Source organism: Puma concolor, chromosome C2 (genome assembly GCF_028749965.1).
Source record: "Puma concolor isolate L17-30 chromosome C2, mPumCon1.1.hap2, whole genome shotgun sequence".
Taxonomy (NCBI): Eukaryota; Metazoa; Chordata; class Mammalia; order Carnivora; family Felidae; genus Puma; species Puma concolor.
This window is the reverse complement of record NC_141675.1, coordinates 51,796,721-51,824,305: the sequence shown is the minus strand read 5'-3', so window position 1 is coordinate 51,824,305 and position 27,585 is coordinate 51,796,721. Positions and strand designations below refer to the sequence as shown.

General features: G+C 40.1%; 2 protein-coding genes across 11 annotated transcripts in view; one reads left to right on the top strand and one right to left on the bottom strand.

The window, feature by feature from the left end:
• Nucleotides 1-27,585, top strand: part of VEPH1 (ventricular zone expressed PH domain containing 1) — a 327,919-nt gene that overhangs the window by 110,959 nt on the left and 189,375 nt on the right. For all 10 annotated transcript variants that reach the window (XM_086674592.1, XM_086674591.1, XM_086674590.1 and 7 more), the window contains one exon: nucleotides 18,822-18,988. In XM_086674592.1, the coding sequence (XP_086530718.1) occupies nucleotides 18,822-18,988 (167 nt within the window). The remainder of the gene's footprint in view (nucleotides 1-18,821; nucleotides 18,989-27,585) is intronic.
• PTX3 (pentraxin 3) lies at nucleotides 4,817-11,355 on the bottom strand. The gene is made up of 3 exons (XM_086674584.1): nucleotides 10,867-11,355; nucleotides 10,009-10,410; nucleotides 4,817-6,043 (listed from the first exon to the last, which is right to left on the bottom strand). Exons 1-3 carry the CDS (start codon nucleotides 10,994-10,996, stop codon nucleotides 5,430-5,432), a joined length of 1,146 nt encoding a protein of 381 aa, XP_086530710.1. The 5' UTR covers nucleotides 10,997-11,355; the 3' UTR covers nucleotides 4,817-5,429.

Genomic DNA, 27,585 nt, shown 5'->3' with positions numbered 1-27,585 from the left:
TCAATTGATTAAGGGGATATTGTATATGTATACAAGAGAATATTATATATACATCTGTATATCCTCTTGTAAAATGCAAAGTCTGTTCATGACAAAAAAAACAAAAAAAAACAAAAAACCTCTCCACAAACTAGCAATAGAAAGGAACACCCTTTGTCTAACAAAGAATATCTACAACAACTAAAATCATACTTAATGGGAAAATATTAAATACTTCCCTTGACTTAAAAAATAAGACAAGGATGTCATTTAGGTAATAAGTTTGTTTTCTGCTTAAATAATATCAGAAGTGGGGATCCTGGGTGGCTCAGTCAGTTAGGCATCCGACTCTTGATTTCAGCTTAAGTCATGATCTCAGTCATGGGATCGAGCTCCACACTGGGCTCCAACCCCACATTGGGCTCCGTGCTGAGCAAGAAGCCTGCTTGTGGTTCTCTCTCCCTCTCTCTCTCTCTGCCCCTCTCTTCTGCTGGCACTCTCTCTCTCAAAATAAATAAATATTTAAAAAATAATATCAGAAGTAATTTAATATTTTGTGACATCATAACTTTTTCAGAGTGGGAGAGTCATTTTTCAATGACTCTTGAATAACTCTCCAAACTTGTTCTTTGCCATTTAGATGCTTTGTAAAACCTGTCAAGTACTGGCATATAAAAGCACAACCAATGCTTAGTACAGCATAATTTAGCACATCTTTTACCCAGGAAGCTGACAATATTGTGGAAGAGTATCTCCAACTGTAAGGGATTATTTAAGGGCTTGTAGGGAAATCCTTTCCAAATTTTGGAACGCTGTGATGCAATGCACATCACTACTACCAAAACTAAAAGTAGTGATGTCTCTTCCTCTGCATTTCTGAATCAATGGTTATAATAAGGAAATATGCCTCTCCATTAGTATGCCTTTTACATGGCCCTCTGGCACAAATCACAAGATGACCTCAAATGATTTGAAACTTAAGTAGAAAGTCTTTGGAAAGAAAATGTTATATTGTCTCAGCAAGAGTCCAAATTCCTTTCTGACTTACTGGCAATAGTCTAGAAAAGACTGTCTAGTTAATTATGATAAATTCACCTCATTTCCTTCTCTATGTGAGACAAAATTCAAACCACTGATTGGTGAGCTGTCTCAGAAAATAGAGATAGAAAATTAACCTTTCATTTATTATGGCAGTAATAATATGTATCACATAGGGTGAGGTGAGGCTTAAATAGATAAAGCAGCTATACTTTGCACAATGCTGGGCACGTAGTTCATCAATGGTTATAGTGATTCTTCTCATCGTCATTATCATAATCAACATCATTGTCATTGTCATCCCTAATTGAGCATCTGCCATGTACCAGGCCCATATTAAAATATTAAAGGCAGAACCAGATTCATTTGTGGAGTTTTATAATCCCTGGGGAGATACTTAGCCATTAAAAATTCATGATACAATTATTCTTAAAGAACAAAGTTTTAAGTTCACCATATTACAGGTTGTTGAGAAAGAATTTATTAATCCAATTTCTAGGAAACAGGCTATGAAGCAATCTTATTAAGAATATTCCAACCGAATATGAATACACATAGGGAAATATTAAAAATGATGTTCAAAAAAGCCAACACAAATGTGGATCAAGAAATAGAGACACCTCTTGAAACAGAAAAGGCCCTCTTCTGAATTGTTAACTAAGTCTGGGAGCAGTTGCACTCCAGAGTTTGCACCTGCTTGACTCCACCAGCAGATGTTGCTGTGAAGTCAAATAAGGCCTGCACAGAGAGGACCATCCCTGGGCTGGCCTCTGAGAATGACTTCTCCGCAATATAAGGGAATCTTTATGTTAGCTTATTCATATGTATTTTCACGTGTTTGCTTCTTTTTGATTTAATCCACTGGTAACAACATGGAAAAACTTAAAGACAACTTTTATTTCAAATATTAGTTTAGAAAGTACTTTTAGATACATTATCAGTTTTTCTCTTATTTTCATAATAACCCTGCAGCAAGGTAGGCAAGTCTTTTATCTCTAATGTCTTGGCTACTGTGAAACTCATCAAGATTACTTGGCAGGTCTGACTTCTTCTAGTTGTTAGATGATAGTGTTCTAAGATTAGAATGCTGGATTTCTGAGCCCAAGACCAGCATGCTTTCTTTCACAGTCCAAATTTATGAAACTGAATGCAAGTGTCAGTAATCTATTTTCTAGTTCACTGAAATCCATGAATATAGATGTAAACATATATCATTACTTTGACCAAGATTTTTAACTTTATGAGTGCTATTTATTAAGGGGCTAAAAGACAGTTCTGGAAACATTTGACCTCAGTAAGCTTCTCAACGAAAAGCTAACATAACATTTAATTAAAAAAACTAAACATCAGTTAAAATTTCTTCTTTGTTTGCAAATGTAATTGTTAAAGTGAAGTTAATTAACTAATGGCAAGTACCAAACTCTAAAATGTATACTTAGTAGTAAAATGTTCTGAATATATTTTAAAGGAATTAACATTTCACAAAAAGCCAATTTATATTGTAATAGACAAGGAAAATATATCAACTGTTTTGTTCACATATTCATATGCAAAAATATTGCTCTAGTGACATACATACATATGTACTAGAGTGACAAAGTGACAAACTGTCACAATTTGTCTAGAACTGAAGGGTTTTCTGAGACACAGGGCTGACTCTCAGTGCTAAAGGGGGGACAATTCTAGGCAAACCAGGGCAATTGGTCACTCTAGTACACGTACACACGATATTTTATATTTTATATATATAACGTATTATATTTTTTCCTCCTAAACACTTGAGTCATCTTGCACATTTTACAACACCATGATACAGTGATGCCCTTAATAACCATTCTGGCGAATGAAACTCTTTGCCAATGTGCAAACTACACCAGCATACTGATATTTCTTTTTAGAAATTTTATGTCAGTTTTACACATTTTTTACTTCTTCCTTTTGATGACACTATGTATTCTGAAACTCATTAAATACTATTAGAAAAAAAAAAACAGTCAAATAGCCAACTTCCTGAGAATTTATAAAATGTATTTTCTAAGTATAGTCTATGAGTGTTTTGAGGGAATAAAGTGTGTGTGGTCTTTTCAATTAAAACAAAAATTGTTCTACTGGATCAGATTAGGTTGGTCAAACAATAGTGGATTTAAAATGCCAGAAGTGTAGTTTTCTCTCCTACAAAAGAAGTGCAGGGATAGGCAGCCCAGGACTGACAAGGCAGCTTCACAACATGTGAGACCCAAATTGCTCCGAATTTCACAGTCTAAGATGGTTGCTGAAACTCCTGCCATCATTCCCATATTCCAATTGGGAGGAAGAGGAAGGGAAAGAGATTCACATTCAATATTTCAACATCAGCCAGAACTTAGTCACCTGGCCACACCTAGCTGCAATTGATGCTGGAAAATACAGTCTTACTATGAGTGGGCATACTCACTATTTAAACCAGAATGTTGTTACTTTAGAACAGAGGGAAAAAATAAGTATTAGGGAACAATCAGAAATCCCTTGAACCGCTTATCTGGATTTACTGCCGTAGCAGATGAGATTTCTACTTTTGTAACCCAAGAATTCCTTGTTTTTCTTCTGTTTGCTTCTTCTTTACCCTCAACGTGTGATCCCCATAAAAAAATTAAAAATGCCCTTATGCTTAACTCTGTCAGAATACGAGTTTGCATGTATTTGGGGCAGATCTAATTCTTGCATCTGGGATGTGGAAATTGAAGGCATGCCTAATTCTCTGCTTGTGGTTGGATCTAGTGTTTTTTTTCTTCCAGTTAAGTTTTCAAGTCATATAGATAATGGCTAAACAAGGACTTAATGTATGGCCAGTGTGCCTACAACCTTGAATCATGTAACCTCCAAGGTTCTGAGACTGGCCTTTGACCTCAACTGTGAACACCCTTTCTGGAGATCCATCAGCCTGATTTTGTGGGTCTCACAAGTGGAATGAAACTATATTGATACCACAAACATCCTCAAGCATACCTAGATTCATGGCATTTTATTGATAAAGGCAATGAGAGACCAATTCCCTTCTTTTACTGAGAAAACCCAGAAGAGTTAAGTGACTTGTCTAAGGACACTCAACTAGTTGGTTATAAAATGTGGTTTGATAACTACTCCTGGCCCTATTCTCCAAACCTCCCAAACCGTGAAGACCTGTGGTTGCTCAGGCCCTGTCTTTAGGTGGACATATCATCACTGTGGCTCTACCACATTTGCTACTGACACTCAGAAACAGCTTTGCCGTAGTCTTCTATTAGCCCTGCATAACCTCGACAGGAGGAGAACATCAGTGTGGGAGAGAGTTACCTCACCTTCTGCAGGGTGAAGAAGTTTGATTGTCCTCTCCTTCATGCATGAGTATGAGAATGGGGTACGCTTTCAGGGTAGGAGTCGTTTCCTTTCCAGATTCTTAGATCTCCCCAGTAACAGTCCTCATCACATACATTTGGGGAACTATGCTAATTTATGTTTGTTGCTGTGTTACACAGGACAGAAAGTTGTATATGGTCATAGATTTGCCAAATTGGAAGGGACTTAGAGATCATTTTTCCTCAATTCCTTGATTTCTCAGTGGAGAAAACTAAAACTCAGAGAGATGAATTGACTTAGCCAAGATCAGATGTTTTGCTTATGATTTATAGGAAGCCAAAGCTTAAAGCAACTCTACAGTTTATTTCTAACAATATTAGCTATTACCATTCACACAATAGATTAGTATCTGAAAACTGTTTCCTACTTCGAGTTTGGATTTGCTCCAAAACATCTTTTAAATTTATAGTTAGATGATACGGGATAGTTTTATAAAATATTTTATTTACAGTACAGCTTTACAAAAATAGTCTTAATAAAATTAATACAAAACCATTTTACAATATAACTTATATAACTATCTTCTCAAAAAAGTGACATTCGGTTATAACACATAAACTACATTTGCATTTGTTAAGTCACATTGTAGTATAAATATGTTTTATCATCATTTTTTAATAAGGTACATACCAATAACAATGAACAATGGACAGCAATATGTTATTTTATTTTTCTTCCAATGTAAAAGTCCTCTCTGGCCAAAACAAAATTAACCAAAGGAAAGTAAAACAATTGTCCTTCTGTTCAACAATACAGTCCGTTTTAATTATTTGAGAGTTTATCTGACAAAGACATGGCATTAATCTGAAAGCACCTGGCATAAAGTCTAGTAACAATATTCCCAAAAGCATTCTCCAATGTCTTGTCTTCAACTGTTTATTCAGTATTTTGCCAAGATGAATAAAAATTGATCTCAACTCTCCCCTTCATTAATCTCAAGTGTGCTTAATATGCACTGAGGTTTTTAGACCTTCCCAACTGGCATATGTTGAAAACGTGAGTTTCTTTCTTTGGCTTCAAGTAGAGTTTCACAACACTTATGAAACATACTGAGCTCCTCCATGTGGCTGAATTTCTGTGACTCCCCACCCAACAACATTTCCCCGGATGTGACAAGAATCGGCTCCTGCGGTTTCTCTTATCTCTTCATTGCTGAGAACGCGATCCCAGATATTAAAGCCTGTGAGTCTTCCAGAAAAGGCTAGTGTTTCATCAAAGCCACCACCTACACAGCAGCCGTTCTTTTCTTGGCCAATCTGCAGGATCCCTCCCTCAGGAACAATATGACCTATGGCCATCTCGACAGTGGTAGCCACCAGTTCACCGTTTACCCACAAGGACATGCGCCCCTTCTCTGAATTCCAGGTGCTGCACAGATGGGTCCACTTTCCCAGGGAAATCACAGTATTAGCAATCAGTTTGTTCTCCTCTCCACCCACCACAAACACTATGGACTGATAGCCAAGGTACAGCTGGATCTCATATGGATTTCTCTTTGTGCCATACGAAAACAGGATGGTTTTGTTTAATACATCTGTGGCTTTGACCCAAATGCAGGCACTAAAAGACTCAAGCTTCATTGGTGTCGCTGGATGCACGCTTCCAAAAATCTTCTTGGAACGCATTGGGAATAAAAGTGCTGTTTCACAACCTAGAATGGCAAGAAAGTAAGAAGGATAGGAGAGAAAATATAAATTCACTCAGAAATGATTCCAGCATTTGGGTCTTTTAGCATAGGCATTTTAATGACTACCACTGAAAATTATGTGCAGTATTACACCATGACTTGAGGAGCTTCAAGAGTGATTTCTTAGTAGAGCAAAGAAAACAGGAATAAGGAAAGTCAATTGTCAGGCTTGCTCAGTGAGGCATCTAAGTGGACAAGATGACATGCAGAGGAGCCAAATTGTCCCAACTCAGAAAATAATGGAAACCATATTTTAATAACTAGTTCCCCTCACAATTAGCTTATTTCCTTTTACTGCTTTTTTTTTAAATAAAAATGTTGAGTCACTATGCTTTAACTTCAAACAATGACACTGTATTTTCAAAAAACCTAGAGCCAAACTTGTTTCCCTCTTCTTGACTTCACCAAGCTTTTAGAATAAAAACAAAAACAAAAAACCTATGAAATTCAATGGACCTGGCTCACCCTATTTACCCATGGTCAACATGTATTTATTTTATGTGTTAATGTTTTATTTATTTATTTTGAGAGAGAGACAGCCAGCAAGTGAGCACCAGCACAGAAGAGGAGCAGAGGAAGAGGGAAAAAATCCCAAGCAGGCTCAGTGCTGTCAGTGTGGAGCCTGACTCAGGGTTCGATCTAATGAACTGTGAGATTGTGACCCGAGCAGAAACCAAGAGTTGGCACTCAGTCAGCTGAGTCACCCAGATGCCCCAAGTCAACATGCATTTTTTAAGTGAAAATCTAGGACAGTCATTGTTGCTGAATACATTTCATATACCTCATGTTCCAGATAGTTGTAAACTTTGCAAAGTTTGTAGAAAGCTACCTTTGAAAGTCAGCAATAGATGATAATGATGACTAACTCTAATTGGGTAATCTCTGTGTACCAAATACTGTTCTAATCCCTCTATATCATTTTAATCTTAATATTCCCATATTAAGGGATAGTCTTAATATTCCCATTCTACAAAGGAGAAAAGTAAGGCATAGAGCACTAAGTAACCTGGTCATCAGAGGCCACGCCCTAACTAGCACACTGCATTGCTTCTTAATGGTAGAAGAACCCTAGATTTGACTAGGGGGGCTGGAACTCAGTTTGTTTTACTATTAGCAAGCATGCAGTTTTTGATGAGCCCCATATCTCTCTAGGCTTTTATAGGTTAAAAGCCTCTTCCAGTCTCTTCCTAATATTCTGCAAGTCTGTAAGCAACAAATATATAGTACTCGGGAAGAACTGTGTAGCCCAAGGATATGCTTAGAAACTCTTATTTTGTCCACAGGCTTATAAATACTGTTTAAGCAACAACAGAAAGCCTTTAAGGAAGAGTGAACTCTTTCAAGGGTCCTACTGGAGAACATATTTCTGCTCAAGAGCACTTGGAAGGAGACTTTGTGACATGGGAGTTGGGAGCTCAGTAAACTCCCACCTCAGTTCATCTCCAGGTCACATGTCTGGTCAGGAAGCTAGAGATGCTGAAGTGAAGATCTTCTAGGTGTCTCTGGGAAACATGCTAAAACCTTTCACGGGTGAACTCTACTTTGTGATAACTTCATAGGTGTATGAGAGACCAGAAAAAAGAATTTTTTTTAATGTAAATGAGCCGAAGTATTCACTTTATGACAAACTGAAGATTTACCACAAAATAGCTTTGATAAACAAACTTCCAGAGCATTTAGAGACTAACTGGTGAATGTGTAGAACTTGCAGGCACCAAAAGCCCATGAAAAGTGTGCTGAACTAAGTTCAATGACTGCAAGTGATTGAGGGCTAGGCTCTGTCCTAAAAAATTAAACAGATGTGGACCTAGAAATAATCAAAGAAATACTGAGATTCAGAAAATTGTATGAAAGTAACAACAACACTAAAGCACATGTTGGCCCTGTTACATTTTGCTATTAACTTTTTCAGTGAGTAATTTGAATTTTTGAAGATTTTTGAAATTCTTAATGAGCCATTCTTTTTTCAAATGAAATCGGTAGATGCATTTTTTTTTCTAGTTGTGTTAATTAAATCAAACAAAGATAATGGAATAAAAGATGCATAACCATTTGAGATCTTCTCTGTAATGTTCCAGTAAAGTACTGTTCAAGAAGGGGCCTATTGCAGTCTAATTAACTGATTTCCTGTTTAAATAAACCCAGGCAGTCAGGATTGCATTCCAAAGCATTCCTTGATTGCCTCTCTGAGACCCAGCTTCCCCTGCAGGGTGCACTGGCCATAGGAATTCATGGAGTGGAACTTGTTGTTCACAGGATTTTTGTGGATTTTTTGGTGGGGACCAGTCACTGAGGCTCTTGCTATCTCTTTAAAATGTCAGAGACTCTCATGAAATGGCTTTTAACTAATAGGTTTTTCTGATTATATTATCAAAGACCGAACAAAATTAAAACCAGGTTCTTAGGAGGCCGACAACAGAATAATTAGGAATCCCTTAGGAACCAAGCTGGCAAGAAACCAAGGGAAGGGAAACCAAACCATGTGGAAAAAGTACTATTGGATATAAGAAATTAACTATTTTAGAATTCAGAAATACACTCCTCTCTGCTCTAACTAGCATACAGAGGTGAGTGAAAATTCGCGTTAATCAGGTACATTAAATGTACAATGATTTTACATGGTTTGCCAAAGACAAGAGATTTCATCCATTAAGACAGCCACCAGATTATAATTTGTCTCTTTGCCACTTACATTGAGGATCTATCGTATATTTGATTTTATGCTTTTTCAGTCTCTGAAACCACACGTAATACATTCAAGAAAATATGCTCAGTACTGCCAAACAGTCCTCAGCTATTTAGTAACGACTGATACTCTGGTATGGTTTCTGTAATTTTAAATGAAACATGCTCTCACACATGCTTATGATTCTTCCTCCTACTTCAACAGATGAGTTGCTTTATTGTAACTGTAAAGAGGAATGGCATTGTTTGTGATTGTTTTCCCTTCATGAGATTCTCAGGAACAGCGTAAATTACATTTTCTTACCCAAGTCGCTGATTTTCTAATATAACCCACAAATGATTTTTGCCTTACTATCTCCAAAAAAGTTTGACTTGTAAAGGAGTGTTACTTGGCTCCAAATAAATCTCATTTCTTTTAGCCATCTTCCCAATGTATTTTTCAGGCCCACATGTGTTTGGAGATTCATGTAGTATCACATGGGACTTCCAACAAGTTGCATCTGGTTCGAACCGCCTGTCTTTCTCTCTCTCTCCCTCTCTCTCCTTTAGCTCTCACCCCTTAAATCACTGGGGAGGAGGGTTACCAATTGGCTCCTACCTCAGACCATTCTACCTTGGATCCCGCCCCCGCAAGTTTATCCCAAGCCTCCTGTCTCACAGGCTTATTCCCCAGGCCCCGGGGGCTGGGGGACCCCTCAGGAATTCCACTAATCTTTCAGGAGATCAGGTTCAGTCTCAAGTCTCTTGCTCAGAACCAGCGGGGAGGAGGGGCCAGCCCAGGGATTGGAACGTGTCCCTAAAAATTAGGCTGGGCCCTGAAATAGCGCGGGGGAACCGGAGCCCTTTCCCCCCTAAAGAGAGACAGGCTAAAATTAGAAGAAGTGGAAATCCCTAACGGAGGGAAGCCGGACGGCTAGAGAGGTCACGGTTATAACCGGCCAATAGAGCTCCTGCACCTCCTGGTCGGATCGGGTGTCAGGGGCCCTTGACGTCTATTTCAAGACTGTGATGGTTACGTGCACAGGTCTCTTCTGGGCTCCCCGCGGCCGGAGAATACTTTTTAAAGTCAGTTTTCGCGCCTTGTATGGCGTATGTGATCCGTGTGAGCGTGCATAGAGAACTAGAGCTGCGTGTGTCCCCACTGAAGCTGGCCCTAGGGGGCTGCCACTGGGCTTCCCGCCACGCGCGTTCCGAGGACAAAGCGGCGGGGGAGGGGAGGGGGCCGCTCCGCTCCGCGTCCTTACCTGCCGGCAGCCAGCGCCCGGCCGCCCAGCCCTGCACCGCGCGGAGGTCGGCTCGCGTCCGCCGCAGCTCCTCGAGCACCGCGCCCAGGGCGCGCCCCGCCTCCTCCGGGCGCGGCGTCTCGGCGCTCTCCAGGCGCGCCAGCCTGCGGCCCGCGTCGCGGCTCGCCTGCAGCAGCTCGTCCAGCGCCCGGGCCAGCCGGGCCTCCGCGGGGGCCGGCGGCGCGCACGGCCTCGCCAGGCTGCCCGCCAGGCGGCCCAGCTCCGCCCGCAGCCTCTGCAGCTCGCCCCGGAGGACGTCGTCGGTGGCCTGCAGCAGCATGCCCTCCCTCATCTGCGAGTCCTCCAGCATGATGAAGAGCTTGTCCCACTCGGTGTGCTCCCGACGGCAGTCACACGGCGTGGCTAGAGCGCGGGACACACGCGTTACCGGCCCGCCCAGGCCTTCCCAGGGCGTGCTTTGTAGAAAGCCGACCTCCCTCGGGGGTCCCAAGTTACTGCCCGTCCCCAGCACCCCCTCCCCTTTAAGGACACCTCCGGAAAACAGCGCGTGACTCTCTCGACAATGACAGAAACCATTCACGGAGGTACATATTAAGTGGAACGCTGTGAAATTGCCGTTCATGAGGCTCAAAACAGGCAAATATCGGCGATTTCATGCGGTCCAAGCCATTATGTGTCTGTGACAGAACTTTTTGAAACCTCCCCCTTTCCTAAAGTTCTTCTTTTCTTTTGCAAAACAAACTATAGTTTTTTTATTAAAGCTCATTTCGTTGGCTACGAAGTATATGTATAATATTTAGACCCACAGGGATGGATATGTAGTTAGGGTTAGCAGAGAAACAGTTAAAATGAACTTACGGTCCTCAGTGGGATGGAGTCCATTGTCTATTTCGTTGTCCAAATTCACATACATGAGCTCATAATCATCCGAGGTCTCGGCAGACACCGCACACCAGAGAGCACAAAACAGAATCGCAGGGAGATGCATTGCTGGAGAGAGACAAAGTTCTTTCTTTTGCCGCTTCCCACAGCTGGCCTGAGGGGACGAGGCGAGCTCTCGAGTGAGCAGTGTTTGAGCAGCGGAGAGGGAGAGTGAGAGGCAGGAGCAGAGAGCCCTTAATAAATGCTGGGGAAAGCCTGAATGGAGATGAATGAGTAATGCCGGTGGCACCGCGGTAACGGGAGTTCCCCAGAATTTGGAGGGGAGGGGGCTGGGTGGGAGGGCGAGGGAAATGTGGACGTTGCACAATAATAGACCGCAAAGGTTTACACTGCAGTCAGATTAATTGGAGGAGGGTCAGAGGGGAAAGAGGTGGGGAAACTGGGCTAAGACTGTCCCCGTGAGGATTAGCTGTTGTAACTTGAATTGGTAACACTGAGGGATGAAAGGCAGGGGAGGGGAGGGGAGGTGGGGGGGGAAGTAAGTCAGCAGGCATAGAGGCATGAAAGCAAGATCATCATTCCAGCATTTCGTGTGGCGCTTTTACAGTTTCACAGCCCTTTATGTATAGAAAACTTTCCCACTTATCCTTTGTACACAGTTTTATAGGTCTGAGTTGTGAAAATTACTCTGTGATTCTGAGATAAACCAACTTGGTAAGGGTTTTGATGGCCCTAGAAGCCAAGTCCATTCTGAGTTATTCCATCTTTAAGCCTTCTGGAGTTGCAACTATGCTTTTATAAACATACTTTTAAAATGACAAACAACAAAGCAAAAGCGATAAATCTGAATTAAGAAGGAGCTGGGGGGAGAAGAATTAGATGATTTTAGGAATGTTTCTTTTCATAAACCAATATTATGCGGAAATGGTATGATTTCACTAGGTTTAGAGTCAAAGTTCATTTTTTTTTTTTTCCAACGTTTATTTATTTTTGGGACAGAGAGAGACAGAGCATGAACGGGGGAGGGGCAGAGAGAGAGGGAGACACAGAATCGGAAACAGGCTCCAGGCTCTGAGCCATCAGCCCAGAGCCCGACGCGGGGCTCGAACTCAGGGACCGCGAGATCGTGACCTGGCTGAAGTCGGACGCTTAACCGACTGCGCCACCCAGGCGCCCCAAAGTTCATGTTTTTAAAGTAAATTTAGGGATTCCTGCTTCTGTGGAAATAATGAAGGTCTATATAAGCTGAAAACTACTGTACGAAACGCCTAGAAATGCATTTACATTATAATAACATTAAATGTACAAATGGACTACCAATAAAGTTAGGGAAATATCCAGGGGCCAAAGGTAAAGGGGGGAACCACAACCAAATGTGTAAGCCCAAGAGCTGATGCTAAGGCCCCCCCTGGAGGGAGGTAAGGGGAGGGAAGGGTTATCAGTTCTGCAGCAACCAAGTATTAATGACCATGTGGGAGCAAAGCTTAGGCCGGAGTGGGGAGTTAGGAGTGAGACCCTCACCTAAAGCCAGACCCTCAGAGAGTTGTATATTGGATTTCAGTGGATATAGCCCCATTCTCTGTCCTACACGAAATAAGTGAGAAGTAAGCATGTCTCTCTTTAACTGAACTTTGCAAAGTCCCTAAAAGTTTGTGACTTTTGGTCTGCCCTCACACATGTGCAAGATTCAGTGTGTACTATCTGCCACAGTAAAAACAAGTTCACAATAAAAATATTTAAACATATGAGGAAACAATCCGCAACAAATGAGAATCAGCAGAAACAAAAAAAAGGATTAAACACCCCTCTCCCAAAAACTTCATTGATTTAAAATATCACCTAGGAACTAGAAAATAGGTGTGTTTAAAGTTATTTTAGATCCTTGGGGCACCTGGGTGGCTCAGTCGGGTAAGCTTCTGCCTTTGACTCAGGTCATGATCATGCGGTTCATGGGTTTGAGCCCTGCATTGGACTCTGCTGACAGCTCAAAGCCTGGAACATGCTTCAGATTCTGTTTCTCTCTCTCTCTCTCTGCCCCTCCCCTGCTCATGCTCTGTCTCTCTCTGTCTCTCAACAATAAGTAAATGTTAAAAAAAAAAATTGAAATTATTTTAGATCCACAAGGAGTTGGAAACATGAACAAAGAAAAGACATTGTCAAAAGAAAAAGACTAGGCAGATTTTTTTTTAAGGACCATATGTAATTTCTAGAAATAAAAAAAAAATTTAATTGAAAATTTAAAAACCTCAAGGAATGGGTTAAATGACTAATAGGCAAAGCTGAAGAGAATATTAAAGAATTGGAAGAAAAATCTAAGAAAATCATCCAAAATATACTCTTTAAGTTCAATAAAGTATTCTAAAGTCATTTCATTGTTCAGGAAGATGATAGAGAAATTAATTTTGTTTTGTTAGTTCCAGAATGTATCTTTTAAAGACAGCCATGAGAACCAAAAGGAAATAGAATGTTCAAATAGAAGGAATAGAAAGAATTGAACAAAACTTGTTCAATAGAAAGCAGTAAAGAATGGAAAAAGGCATAGACAAAGCAAGATGAATAACAAAACACAACACAGTGTTGTAAAAATAAATCCAAGTGTACCAATAATCATCATAAATATTAATAAAACAAACTTTCCAATTAAGAGACATAAGTAAGAATATTTTTAAAATCCTCAGCTATGTGTCATCTACAAGAACCACACATAAAACATAAGAACCTAGAAATGTTCAAAGTAAAAATTTTACAAGGCCAAGGGGAGAATGTATGAAACAGGTACAATTCAAAAAAGCTAGAATAGTTATATTAATATCAATCAAAAATAGACTTTAAGGGAAAGAGAATAAAGTATGATAAACACTTTACCAGGAAGATATCTCAGAATTATTTAGTAACATAGTTTCAAAAAATATATGCTGAAGACTGACAAAATAATGAGAAACTGAAAAATCTACAATTATAGAGATTTTAATAGAAGTCTTTCATAACTATGTCCACTTCTGTGATAACTGATCAAATTACAAAAACGCTGCTAAAGGATAAAGAAACCTAAACTATAAAAAGTTCTATATAAAATGAAATATATAGAACATTGCTCAGAAAGTTTGCTAAGCAAGTTCTACCAAACATTCAAGGGACATATAATCCTCATCTTACACAAACTGCTTCTGAGAATAGAGTATGCAGGAAAGCGCTACATTCTTTCTATAACTTTCTATAACTTTAGTAACTAGGATACTAAAAAGAGACAAGGACAGTACAAGAAAGGAAGGCCAGTCTCATTCAAGAACATAAATGCAAAAGCTCTAAATAAAATATTAGCCAAACATACTCAACAATATAAGCATAAAAATACATTATAACCAAGTTGTGTTTATTCCAAGACTGCAAGACTCATGTAAATATTAGAATTATCTATTAATTTATTACATTAACAATTTAAATGAGAAATCATGTAATCGTGTCAACAGATGCAGAAAAACGTTTAATAAAATTCAACAGTTATTTATGTACAAACTAGAAAACAGAAACTTAAACCGATAAAACAGAAATGCCAAAATCGATAGAAACATATACGTACATAATAATGAATCCTTAGAAACATAACTTTTAAAAACAGGAATAACAAAAGGATATCCGTAGACACTGGTTCTACTCATAGAGCATTAGAGGTCTCAGCCGTAAAAGTAGGACAAAAAAAAAGAAACATAAGATATAAAAACAGAGAAAAGAGACAAAGCCGTCATCAATTATTATGAGTTGATTACCTATAAACAGCAAATCTAAGAGACTCTGAAGACAGATTATTAAGAGAAGTGAGCAAGCTTTGCTGGCTGAAAGAACACACAAAAATCAGTGTTTTCTTAATACCAGCAGACAATTGATAGAACATTTTTTAAAGCTTCCATTTATTTACAATAGCAACAACAAAAATGAGATACCTGGGAACCAATTTAATAAAAGATACATACAACACAACTAATATCACAAAACTTCATTGAAGACATTTTTTAAAACCCTACGTGGATGGAAGGCCATGTTCTTGAATGGGAAGACTTGCTTTCACAAAGATGTCAATTATCCCAAATTAGTCTGTACATTCAGTGTGGGGAAAAAAATGCCAATCTAGTTTTTTGAGGAAGTTGACAAACTGGTAAAATTTATATAAAGGAGCCAAGAGGAATTTGAAGTAGAAGATGAAGAAATTTGTCCTATGAGATATAATGATTTATTATAAACATTTTGTAATTAAGAAAAAGTATAATTGGTGACGCTATGATAAATATCCAGAAACAGACCCAGATATATGAGAAACCTTCTGCATGAAAAAGGTATTAAAAATCAGAAGGGAAACAACTGACAACTTGATAAATGGAGCTAGGGCAATTGTTTATATACACATAAAAATCTCTTCCTCATGTACAAAAGTAAGTCCCAGCTGGATTAAAGACAAATATGAGAGACAAAATCATAATGCTTTTAGGAGAAAATTTTTATGAACCTAGGGTAGAGAAAGATATCTCAATAACAAAAAAAATACAAACTATGAAGAAATTTTAAAAATCAACTACGTTAACATTGCAACTTTAAAAGCAATCAACAAAAAACTAGTATACAGAATAAATAAATGCCTTCTACAAATCAAGAGGAAAATATAAACATCCCAAGTGAAAATAGGCAAAGGATATGAATGGTCAAATCACAAGAGGGGAAATGACCTGTGAGCCTATTAAAAGGGTACTTAGTCACACAAGCAATTAAGAAAATGAAAATGAAAACAAGCACACACACAAAAAAATGAGGTACCATCTCACACTCCATCAGACTGGCAAAAACAGATGTCTGTCAAGACCAAATGTTGGCAAAGATATGGAGCAACAGAAACACTCATGCCGCTGGTGGGTGTGTGAATTGTTATAGTCATGATAGTAGGCAGGATGGTGCCCCCCAAGTGTTCATGTCTTAATCCCCACAGCCTGTGGACAGGTTATGTTTCACTGCATTGAAAATGGAACTAAGGTTGCTACATAAAATAGGGAGATAATCCTAGATTATACACATGGGCCAGTGTAATCATAAGCATTCTTAAAAGTGGAAGAGAGAGGCAGAAAGGAGAATCAGAGAAAGAGATTGATGATGATAGCAGCAGAGTCAGAGGACTTGCTCTGTTGCTGATTTTGAAGATGGAGGAAGGGAACTCTAAGGAATGCTGACGGTTTCCAGAAACTAAAGAAGCCGAGGAAATAAATTCTCTTCTACCACCTCCAAGAAGGAACCTGACCCTTCCAATGCCTGGATTTTAGCCCAGTGAGACTCATGTCAGACTTTTGAACTATAGAAATATAAAATAATAAATTTGTGTTGTTTTGGCCCACTAAGCTTTTGGCAATTTCTCATGACAGCAATAGAAAACTAATACAACCACATTGCAAAGAAATTTTGAAACATCTAGAAGCTTAACTCCCAGGGACAAAACCACTGCTTTGCCACTTAATTATGGGGTATAGGGGACATCAGCATCACCTGAGAGCTCGTTAGAAATTCAGATTCTCAAGCCCAAACCCTTAACCTGCGGAATCAGTACCTATGGTTTAACAAGATACTCGGGTGATTTCTAAGCACATTAAGCTCAGAAGCAGTACCCTAGCGAAGATCTCCCATTTATACACAAAGAAATAGGTATAAAAACTGCCACGTTGTTGGTAAAAGCTAATCATAATAATCATCATATTCAAAATAATCATAGTAATGTCTCTCAACCATTGAGTGTATGAATAAATTGAATATACAATAGAATACCATACAGCTGTGGGAGAGCTCCTTGGAGCAAAACTTCAACACAATGTTGAATGTACAAAAAGTTAGCTATTACAAAGAGATTTATACAGTGTGAATTTTACTGATATAAAGTTTTAAAGCATGAAAAACAACACTGTAAAATTCTCGTTGGTGCATATACGCATACAACGAAAGTGTAGAAACATTCCTGAAGATGATAAATACCAACTTTAGGATGGTGGTTGCCTCTGGAGAGAAAAAGATAGGAGTGTGACAGGAAGCAATTCTGGCACGAGGTTGTTTTGAAAAGATGGTTGGTGTGCACACCCTTGTTCTTTATATTATTGCCTACATTTGTCTAATGGCTTCAAACATTCCATGATTTAAAAATATATTAGTTTATAAATGGGATAGATAGGATTTCTATACCTATATCAGTTTCTAACTCAAAAAAAAAGGTTTTAAAAAAATTTATTAATATGTATTTGTTTTGGGGAGCGTGCAAGTGGGGGAGGGGCAGAGAGAGAGGGACAGAGGATCCAAAGTGGGCTCTTCCCTGGCAGCCTGACAACAGTGAGCCCTATGTGGGGCTCGAACTCATAAACGGAGATCATGACTTGAGTTGAAGTTGGATGCTCAACCGACTGATCCACCCAAGTGCCCCTCAAAAAAGTTTTTATGCATTTATTTTTTTGCATCATTTGATAGAAATTCAAGTCAGCTGACAATGACTAATCTGGAGTTTTCCCCTTCAGGGCTCTCAGGACGTTTAGTCAGTGAGTATTGTACCAAAAAGCCTTACACCAGTTTCCTCTCTTCAATTCCAACGACAGTCCTATTTATCACAAACTTTTTTAGAGATTGATCAGGACGTCTCCATAACTAAGTTCTATGATCAAATGTACCCTGTACATTACATTTAAAATTCCTGATCCTTTAAAGAAAACTCTTGGTTAAAATAGAAAACAAACAAAATAAAGCAATGTTTTGGGACGGACACAACATTTTTTTAAAAGAAAACTCTGAGTATATTTCCAATACCTTGTACTCTGTGAACTCTTGTACTGTCCAAAATCTGCTGGAGACCAATTCTATGAACCGCATGTGAGAAAAACAATTCTCATTATTTATCATCTCCCATAATCATTCAGTTTGATCCAGAATCACCCTTCTATTAAATTTAGTCACTGATATTCTGAAAATGATGACTTTCTTTCCTTAATTCTCACATCTAAATGTCCTTTACATATAGACACGTCCTACCATTTAAGAAAGGTCTACATATGTGTAATCACTTCTGTTTATTTGATTCCTTCTGTGTATTTCTTCTGTATACAAAGCCAAATTTAAAGTAAATAGACACAAGAAAATTTTTGTTCAAGAAATCCCTAGAAACCAATCCTCCTGAGACGTGTAAGTACTTAAGAGGATTCTGAGGGGGAAAAAAAATCCATACCATAAAGTGATAGGCAGATGTTTCCCATATGTTGTTTGCAGATAAGTCTCTGTAGCTTATGCAGTATCTTTTCTTGAGATTTTGCCGTTTTAAATCCAGTTGTCCCTACATGTCTTTGAGGTAAATCATGTGTGACAAACAAAGCTGAGTCTAAACTTCCCTTGAAATAGTGCAGAAATTGGGGATTTAAATTTGCATTGCTACTTTTCTAACTATTCATAAAAATAGAGCATAGTTTCCATATGTCAGTTGTCTAAATCATGCCTCCGTATCTCTCAGGAAGGTGAATACATTCCTTTGTGCTCTTTTTTTGGTTCAGTTTCATTTAGTCTCATGCTTACAGCACTGCTTAGTTTTCATTTAAACAGCATCCAAATGTTGTGTCTCATCAGGAATTCTTTATCAGAACTGTTTCCTTCTTAAGGGTGTGGTCCGGTTACTGTCAAATTTTCCTCTTTCCCCGTGGTGCATTACTCAGGAAAATTTTTCATTAGATAATAAATAAATAAAATATTCCCTTTTATGGAATCAGTTTAAGCCATGCTCTAGTGATTTTTCAGGATAAGATACTGTGTTATTTTTAGCAGAAGACTTGGCCATTTAATGAATAAGTGCAAAGTTTACTGAAGTGACACTAATGGTGTTTCTACTGATTGGGAGCTAATAGTCATCATTCTTGGTATTGTTCTTTCAACAGGTAATGCCATGTTGTTGAGGGTGTTACCTGCTGTGTATGAAAAGCAGCCTCAGCCAATTAACAGACACCTGACAGAACTCCTGGCCTTGATGTCTCAGCTGGAACAACCAGAACAGTACCATCTTCTACGGCTTTTACATGTAGCTGCAAAGAGAAAGCAACCAGAGGTAAAAAGTACACCATATACATGATGGTCCACATAACCATGCATGTTTCTGGGTTTGTGAGCAGGATGTGTGCTTCAGGCTTCCTTCCTCATGTGTCTAAACACACCTATCCTTCGATGAAAGCACTCATTCACTTTTTCTATAACTGTGAAAGTGAGGAGGTAGGTGATGGCAGAGGTTGAGTACTGTTATGGGTCCCCAGAGAAACAGAACCATTAGGATACATATATCATGAACAATTGGAATTGGCTTATGCGATTATGAGTCTGAGAAGTCCAGAAGTCCCACAAATGCCCCTTACAAAGTGCCATTTGTAAGTTGAGGACCCAGGAAAACAAGTGGTGTAGTTCCAGCCTGAGTCCAAAAGCCTGAGAACCAGGAGAACCAAGGGCTTAAGTTTTGGTCCAAATCTGAAAACTTTAGAACCCAATGGCTGATGGTGTAAGTCACAGTTCAAGAGCAGGAGAGGACCGATGTCACTGTTCAACCAGTCACATTCAGGCCCTCAGCAGTTTAGATGAGGCCCACCCGCATTGGGAAGGGCAATCTGCTTTACTCATTCTACCAATTTAAATGCCAGACTGATCTGGAAATACTCTCACAAACATACCTAGAATAATGTTCAGGCAAATATGTGGGCACTGGATGACCCAGTGAAATTGACACATAAAATTAACTTTAACCGGTATAGAACTAAAAACAGAAGAAAGAACAAACAAATCTGCAGTCATTGCAGAACAACCTTAATTGAAGTTTGGTGTGGCCATGCAGTCCCAGGAATCTATGCTTTCTCAGGGCCAAAGGAATGACCTGCACATGGGGAAATCAGTCTACAGTGAGAGCAAAGTCTCATTTTCTAGAGGGCAAGTTAGTTGTTTTTTTGGAATCAAATAAAATATTAAAATAATTAGGATAATTGTGATTATCAGTAACAGAACACCCAATCCATGCTGGCTTAAATAATGAAAGGAATTTATTAGCTAATGTGATGGGGGAAAAACATCCTTAAGATGCAGCTCAAATGATATGAAGACAACAATTTTCCTATCCTCTATTTCTCAGATTTGATTTCTGGTTCTGGCTTCTATTTTCTGCAGGCTTTGACCTGTGGACTTCAGACAGGTACAAGGGGCTCTCTAGGCACTGGCTTCTTCTACCCCCTCCACGACCAACAACAACATCCAAACAAAAGTCCTGATAGTCTCTGTTTAGGACACACACTCTACCCCTGACGCTTCTACTACCCCTCAAGGGTACTCAGATAGAGACTAGAGGCTGCCTGGAAGAGGAAAGTAGAAATGGATTACGGAGGGTACCAAAACATGTGTACGAGTAAGATTAAAGGTCAACTCCAGGTCATATCACTTATGGCTGTGTCCTGCTTCGTTTCTTGATAATGTCAATACCCACCACTTGAAAAATCAGTGAACGTTAGGTGAATACTGGACCATTTGAAGTCAACATTCAAATTATTCAAGGAAACACAGGCAAAATGGTCATATGCGTTATTAACTATAATAGGCTGCAAATGCCTTGTGGTAAGGAACTCTTTCTTCTTTTCTCCTGTATCCCAGAGCTTGGCATAGTGTCTGATAGCACTCAATAAACATTCATAAAACCAAACAGAATAAAACAGAGTGGTAAGTGTTCTGCAAATGGTATGAACAGAAGGGGTGGCAATGAATTCTGCCTTAGGTAGAAGAAATAGGTGACATGAAGATTCACAACTGGAGTGGCATCAAGGCCAGACCTTGGAGAATGGGAGGTTTTGTTTCAAGTGGAGCAGAGGGGCAAAGGATCTTGAGGAAGTAGAGATGGGGCTGGGAGTCTTGGACACTAGAGAGCAGACTCATGGAAATTTCAATTCAGTAGGTCTGGGTACCCAGATCCTGCCTTTTACAAGTTCCCAGGTGATGCTTCTCCTGCTGCTCCAGGGACCACACTTTGAGTAGCTAGACTAGAGGTTGGGCAGAAGACTGGGAACATCCATGTCACCTGGTGTACATTTTTGCTTTTGCCCTTAGAACAATGTATATCATTATTTTTGCATGTCTGTCTTTCCAAGTGCACTCTAAACTCCTTGAGCGGCCTGTGTCTGCATATTTATATATACTCCCTAGCATAGTGCCAGATGCATAGTAGGATTTCAATAAAATGTTGAATTCAGGAATGAATAAATGACCAAAAGAGACCAAAGAGATTGGAGAACGTGAAGAATCAGGGAGAAGTTGTGTTGTGGTCTCCAAAGGGTGTAAAGTGACTCAACAGGATCAAGATCCAGAGAAGTAAATGAGTCTGGAGATTGGAAATGTCCTCAGATTTGGCAACCGGGACTCCCCAGGACACTGTCTTTGTGGGCGGGGTGAGAAGTGGTGGTCATCGTCATGGACTGTGTGTGGAGAGAAGGTTAGGAACTGACTGCATGAGTGTACAAGTTTAAAGAAAATAAGGAGAACTAAAGAACAATCCAGTAACAATGAAGAGATTGAAGATGTGGAACAAAACACTAGCTAGAATCAGATGCTTGAGGAAGTTAGGGAATGAATTCCAGAGCACAAGTGGAGGAATCAGTTTGGGAAAGGATTAAGGACAGAAAGTTTGAGCAAAACTGTAGTTGAGTTTGGGCAAGGAATAGAGTTGAAAGATCACTGGATCACCTAAACGGAGGCTTGGAGTGAGGGACAGAGAAGGGGTGAGGTATTTGTTTCCCATTACCACAAACGCAGTGGTTTAAAACAGCACAAATTTATTATCTTACTGCTCTTGAGATCAGAAGTCCAAAATGGTTCAGCAGGGCTGTATTCCTTCTTGAGACTCTAGAGGATAATGTTTCCTTGCCTTTTCAGCTTCTGGGGGCTGCTTGCATTCCTCAGCTCATGGCCTACATCCCTCTCCCCTCTTATTTTCTCATCACACCTCCTCCAACTCTGAATCTCCTAGCCTCCATCTTCTAAGGGTCCTTGTAATTACATTGGTGCCACCCAGAAGATCCAGGATTCTCTCTCCATCTCAAGACCTTTAACTTAACTATACCTACAGAGTCCTCTTTGCCACATAAGGCTACATCATCACAGGTTCTGGGGATTAGGGTGTGTACATCTTTGTGGAGTCATTATTTTGCCTACCACAGATAGAGCCTGGAGACCAGATGATAGGGAAATTGTGTGTGTGTCGGGGGGGGGGGGGGGGGGGGGAGGGCGGGGAGTGTGATTAAAAGGCCAAACTTGGTTTCATAAAAGAGGCAGCTGGCATACCATTTTATCTGCAGCCTGCAAGCAAGAGCAAAACACAGTTTTTGGAAAAGAAGGTTCAATAAAAATTCAAGGGGGATCTGGGGAGAATAACTTAGTTCAATTTATTTCCCATGGGTTAAAGGCTGGACATGAAAGTAAATTAAACCAGGGGAAGGCTCACTTACAAGAAGGGGGAGGGAAAAGTCTTGGGATCTCCCTACCTAAAAAGGTGGGGTCGAAGAGTGAGGATGGCCCCAAATGTGACATTCAAAGAGGTCCCGTCAGACATCTGGTGGCCTCTGATGGCCTGAAGACTCAGGAAAGGACTTAGGAGGCCATTTATAAGGCCCCTGACATCTGCCCGTTCTCATAGGGTCTCTTTAACTCCCAACACTTTGAGCAATTATACAGTCCTAAGCACCCACAGATGGGCACTCTCAAAGCACTGAGGTTTTACAAATGTTCTTCACCTGGAATGTCCTTCCCTCACCACTACCACTCTTTCTGGGATGACTATTCCTGGACTTTAGACAGATACTTAGACGTCAGTTTCTTACCAATAATCTTATCTGACTCCTTCCTTCACCCCCATCTCTGCCTAGCAAATTTCACTTTGTAATGACTCTGCCTCTAGTGGTCTTTCTCTCTTTGGACCAACTTGGTTCTGATGCAAATGCTGGAGACATGAAGACCACCTTGTTCACTACTGTGTCCCTGATGCCCTGCATAGTCCCTGGCATACAGAATTCATTCCATGAATATTTCTTAACACAGATGAGTTAATATTAGTGCCTAAATTTACAGAGGACTTTATCATTCACAAAGGGCTTTTTCTTCTTAAATCTTTTTTAAAATTTTGTAATGCTTATTTATTTTTGAAAGAGGGAGAGAGACAGAACACGAGTGGGGGGAGGGGCAGAAGGAGAGGGAGACACAGAATTCAAAGTAGGTTCCAGGCTCTGAGCTGTCAGCACAGAGCACGATACAGGGCTCGAACTCATGAACCGCGAGATCATGATGTGGACACTTAACTGACTGAGCTACCCAGGCGCCCCAAGGGCTTATTTTTTTAAGATCTAATTCTATCAGTTTACTCCTACCAACAACTCTAATGTGTGTTATTTTCCCCTCTGTTTTACACCAGTCAAAATGGTTGTTCTGGGAGGCTAATTTGCCCCCATCACACAGGTAGTAAGAGGTTAAGTGACTGGTCCAGTCCAGGACTCTTATCCCCTAACCCCCTTCTCTCTCCTCAGCTTGGGGAAAAAAACCAAGTAGCCTCCTCTTGAGAGGAGTACAGGCATACCTCATTTTATTGTGCTTCATCATATTGTTGCACTTTGCAGATACTATATTTTTTACAAATTGAAGGTTTGTGGCAACCCTGTGTCAAGCAAGTCTATTGGCACCATTCTTTTCCAACAGCATTTGTTTACTTTGTGTCTCTGCGTCACATTTTCATAATTCTTACAATAATTCGAACATTTTCATTATTATTATATTTGTGATGCTGATCTGTGATCAGTGATCTTTGGTGATATTATTGTAATTGTCTTGGGGTGCCCCAAACCACACCTATATGAGATGGTGAGCTTAATGGATAAATGTGTGTGTTTTGACTACCCCACCAACTGTCCATCCCCCATCTGTCTCCCTCTCCTAGGGTCCCCCTATTCCCTGAGACACAACACTATTGAAATTAGGCCAGTTAAGAACCCTACAAAACCTCTAAGTGTTCAAGTGAACGGAGGAGTAGCAGCTCTCTCACTTCCAATAAAAAACTAGACATGAGTAAGCTTAGTGAGGAAGGCACATCAAAAACAGAGACAGGTCAAAAGCGAGGCCTCTTGCACCAAATACCACTCTCTTAGCTAAGTGCAAATGCAAAGGAAGAGTTCTTGAAGAAAACTAAAAGTGCTACTCCACTGAATACATGAGTGATAAGGAAGCAAAACAGCCTTATTATTGATGTGAAGATAGTTTGGCTGGTCTGGATAGAAGATCAACTGCACCGCATCATTTCCTTAAGCCAAAGCCTAATCCAGAACAAGGCCCTAACTCTCTTCAATGCAGGTGATGAAGCTGCAGAAGAAAAGTTTAAAGGTTGCAGAGGCCAGTTTGTGAGATTTAAGGAAAGAAACCGTCTCCATAACATAAAAGTGCAAAGTGAAGCAGCAAGCGCTGATGTAGAAGTGTAGCAAGTTATGCAGAAGATCTAGCTAAGTAGTGAAGGTGGCAACACTAAACAGCAGATTTTCAGTGTTGATAAAACAGCTTTCTATTAGAAGATGCTATCTAGGACTTTCACTGCTAGAGAGGAGATATCAATGCCTGGTTTCAAAGCTTCAAAGAACAGACTTCTCTTTTTTTTAAATTTTTTTAAAATGTTTATTTGTTATTGAGAGACAGAGAGGGACAGAGCATGAGCAGGGGAGGAGCAGAGAGGGAAGACACAGAATCCGAAGCAGGCTCCAGGCTCTGAGCTGTCAGCACAGAGCCCGACGCGGGGCTCGAACTCACAAACCACGAGATCATGAGTTGAGCCGAAGTCGGTCACTCAACCGACTGAGCCACTCAGGTGCCCCCAGACTTCTCTTTTGTTAGAGGCTAGTGCAGCTGATGACTTTCAGTTCAAACCAGTGCTTACCGACCATTTTGAAAATCCTAGGCTCTGAAGAATTAAGCTAAATCTACTCCCAGATTTGGAACAACAAGTCCTGGTTGACAGCACATCTGTTTACAACATAGTTAACTAAATATTTAAAGCCCACTGTTGAGACTTAGAGCTCAGAGAGAGAGAGAGAGAGAGAGAGAGAGAGAGAGATTCTCTTCAAAATGACTGCTCATTGACAATGCACTCTATCACCCAAGAGCTCTGATGGAGATATACAATGAAATTAAAGTTTTCATGCCTGCTAACTAACACAACAACCATTCTGCAGCCTATGGATCAGCCTATGGAGTGATTTGAACTCTCAAGTATTATTTAAGAAATATATTCCATAAGGCTCTAGTTCACATAGATAGTGATTCCTCTGATGTATCTAGGCAAAGTAAACTGAAACCCCCCTGGAAAGAAGTTACCATTCTAGATGTTAGTAAGAATATGCATGGTTCATGGGAAGAGGTAAAAATATCAACATGAACAGTAGTTTGGAAGAAGTTGATTTCAACCTTCATAGATGACTTTGAGGGGTTCAAGACTTCAGTGGAGGAAGTAGTTGCAAATATGGTAGAAATAGCATAAGAACTAGAATTAAAAGTGGAGCCTGAAGATGGGACTGAATCGCTACAATTTCATGATAAAACTTTAAGAGATGAAGTTTTGCTTCTTTTGGATGAGCAAAGAAAGTGGTTTTTTTGAGCTGGAATCTACTCCTGGTGAAGGTGCTGTGAAGATTGTTGAAACGGCAACAAAAGATTTAGAATGTTACATAAACTTAGCTGATAAAGCAGCATCAGGGTTTGAGAGGACTTATTCCAATTTTGAAAACAGTTCCACCGTGGGTAAAATGCTACCAAACAGTATCACATGGTACAGGGAAATCATTTGTGAAAGGAAGAGTCAACTGATGTGGCAAACTTCACTGCTGTCTTATTTTAAGAAATTGCAACAGACACCCCAACCTTCAGCAACCCCACCCTGATCAGTCAGTAGCCATCAATATAAAGACAAGACCCTCTACCAGCAAAAAGCTTACAACTCATTAAAAGCTCAGATGATTTTAACAATAATGTATTTTTAATTAAAGCGTATATATTTTTAGACATAATACTATTGCCCACTTAATAGACTAGAGCATAAAAATAACTTTTATATGCATTGGGGAACTAAAAAAATCATTTGAGTCTCTTTATTGTGACATTCGCTTTATTGTGGTGGTCTGGAATATCTCCAAAGTATTACTGTAGTGTTCTCAGCTGATTACAGGAGGCAGAGGAGAGTAAACAAGGACACTAATAGTGGTTGAACTAATGCCAAGTACCAGACACTGTGTAGGTGTTTTACAACATTATCTCACTTATTCCCCATAACAACCTTTCCTTTGGTAAACAGAAAAGTCAAAGTCTGGAAGGGTTAAGAACTGTGGTGGTACAAAGGAGTGATAGTGAGGTGGCTTTTCACACCCTGCTCATCTGTAGCAGCCCCTCCAATTTTCAAATAGGCAATGTCCATGTCTTCCACTGGCCATTACAGTCACAATGCCTCCCATATGACGGCCATTTACAGAAAATCTGGGGCTGTCACTGGTTAGGTAACTTTTCTAAAGCCATAGAGATAAGCCTGAGGTACATCATAAACCCAATCTAATTCCAGCCATTGAGATCTTTTGACCTCAACACGCTGAAAACTTGAGGCTATAAGGCATGGCTTGTGAAGCAGATGGCGAGTTGAGAGGGCTCAGTAGACAAAGGCGGTCAGAAAGGTGAGCTCTATGGCAGAAGTAGGAGACCTGAACTGAATGAGGAGAGAGTGAAAGCAGAGTCCTGTAGGTGTTGTGCATGCTAAGTGTGGATCCCAGGATGAAGCCGCAAGGGTTTAGGAAACAGGCACAGTGATGTGAGTGGACCTCACCTGTGCCAGGGCCCTAATGGGTGAGAAGTTGTAGCAGGGGAAGGACCCAACCTCTGTTTCCCACCAGCACTGCCCTTCATGTTAAAGTGGGCCTCCACCTGCCTCCTGCGGCTCGTCGTGGGGCTCTTCATGGCTAACACTTGGTTACTGAGGTGTGCAGACAGTGAGCCAGAGACATGCTGGATTCACCTCCTCTCTCTCATGTTCCTTAATTAGTGCGCAAAAAGGAAGGGAGACATATATGGAGAAAGGGAGAGAGGAAATTGAAAACAATGGCAACAATCAGAAATGCAGACTGAGACTTCCAATTTAAGTCTAGTTATTATAACTTCATTGCAGATGAAGCAAGAAGCTAAATGAGAAGGGTTTTGACCCTGTGGAACTGGGATTAAAGTGAATTTTTCCTTTCTGCATAAAAGCTATGCCAATGCTCTGTAAATAGGAGGTAAACTGAGCAGGTTCTCCAGTGAAGACAAGGTTGAGATCGCAAAGGTGGCAGAGCTTCAACATCCATATATCTGTGAGCTTCACGTGTGGCTGGCCAGGCAGGTTGGTCCCCTTCCTCCATCACTGCCCTCTGGGTATCCCCCTTTCAGAAAACCATCCTTCCCAGTTAAAGGGAGGCAGTTCCTGGCTAGTGATTCATGGCTGGAACCTCCAGAGAATCCTCAGGGTTCATTTATAGGAAAAGGCTGGGTGGTCAATTTTCCAAGTGGCCTTTTGGGGCTAAGTCTGTATTCTTGGCTGCTATAAACCATGCTGTAACCTAGCCAACAAAAGGAACAGCA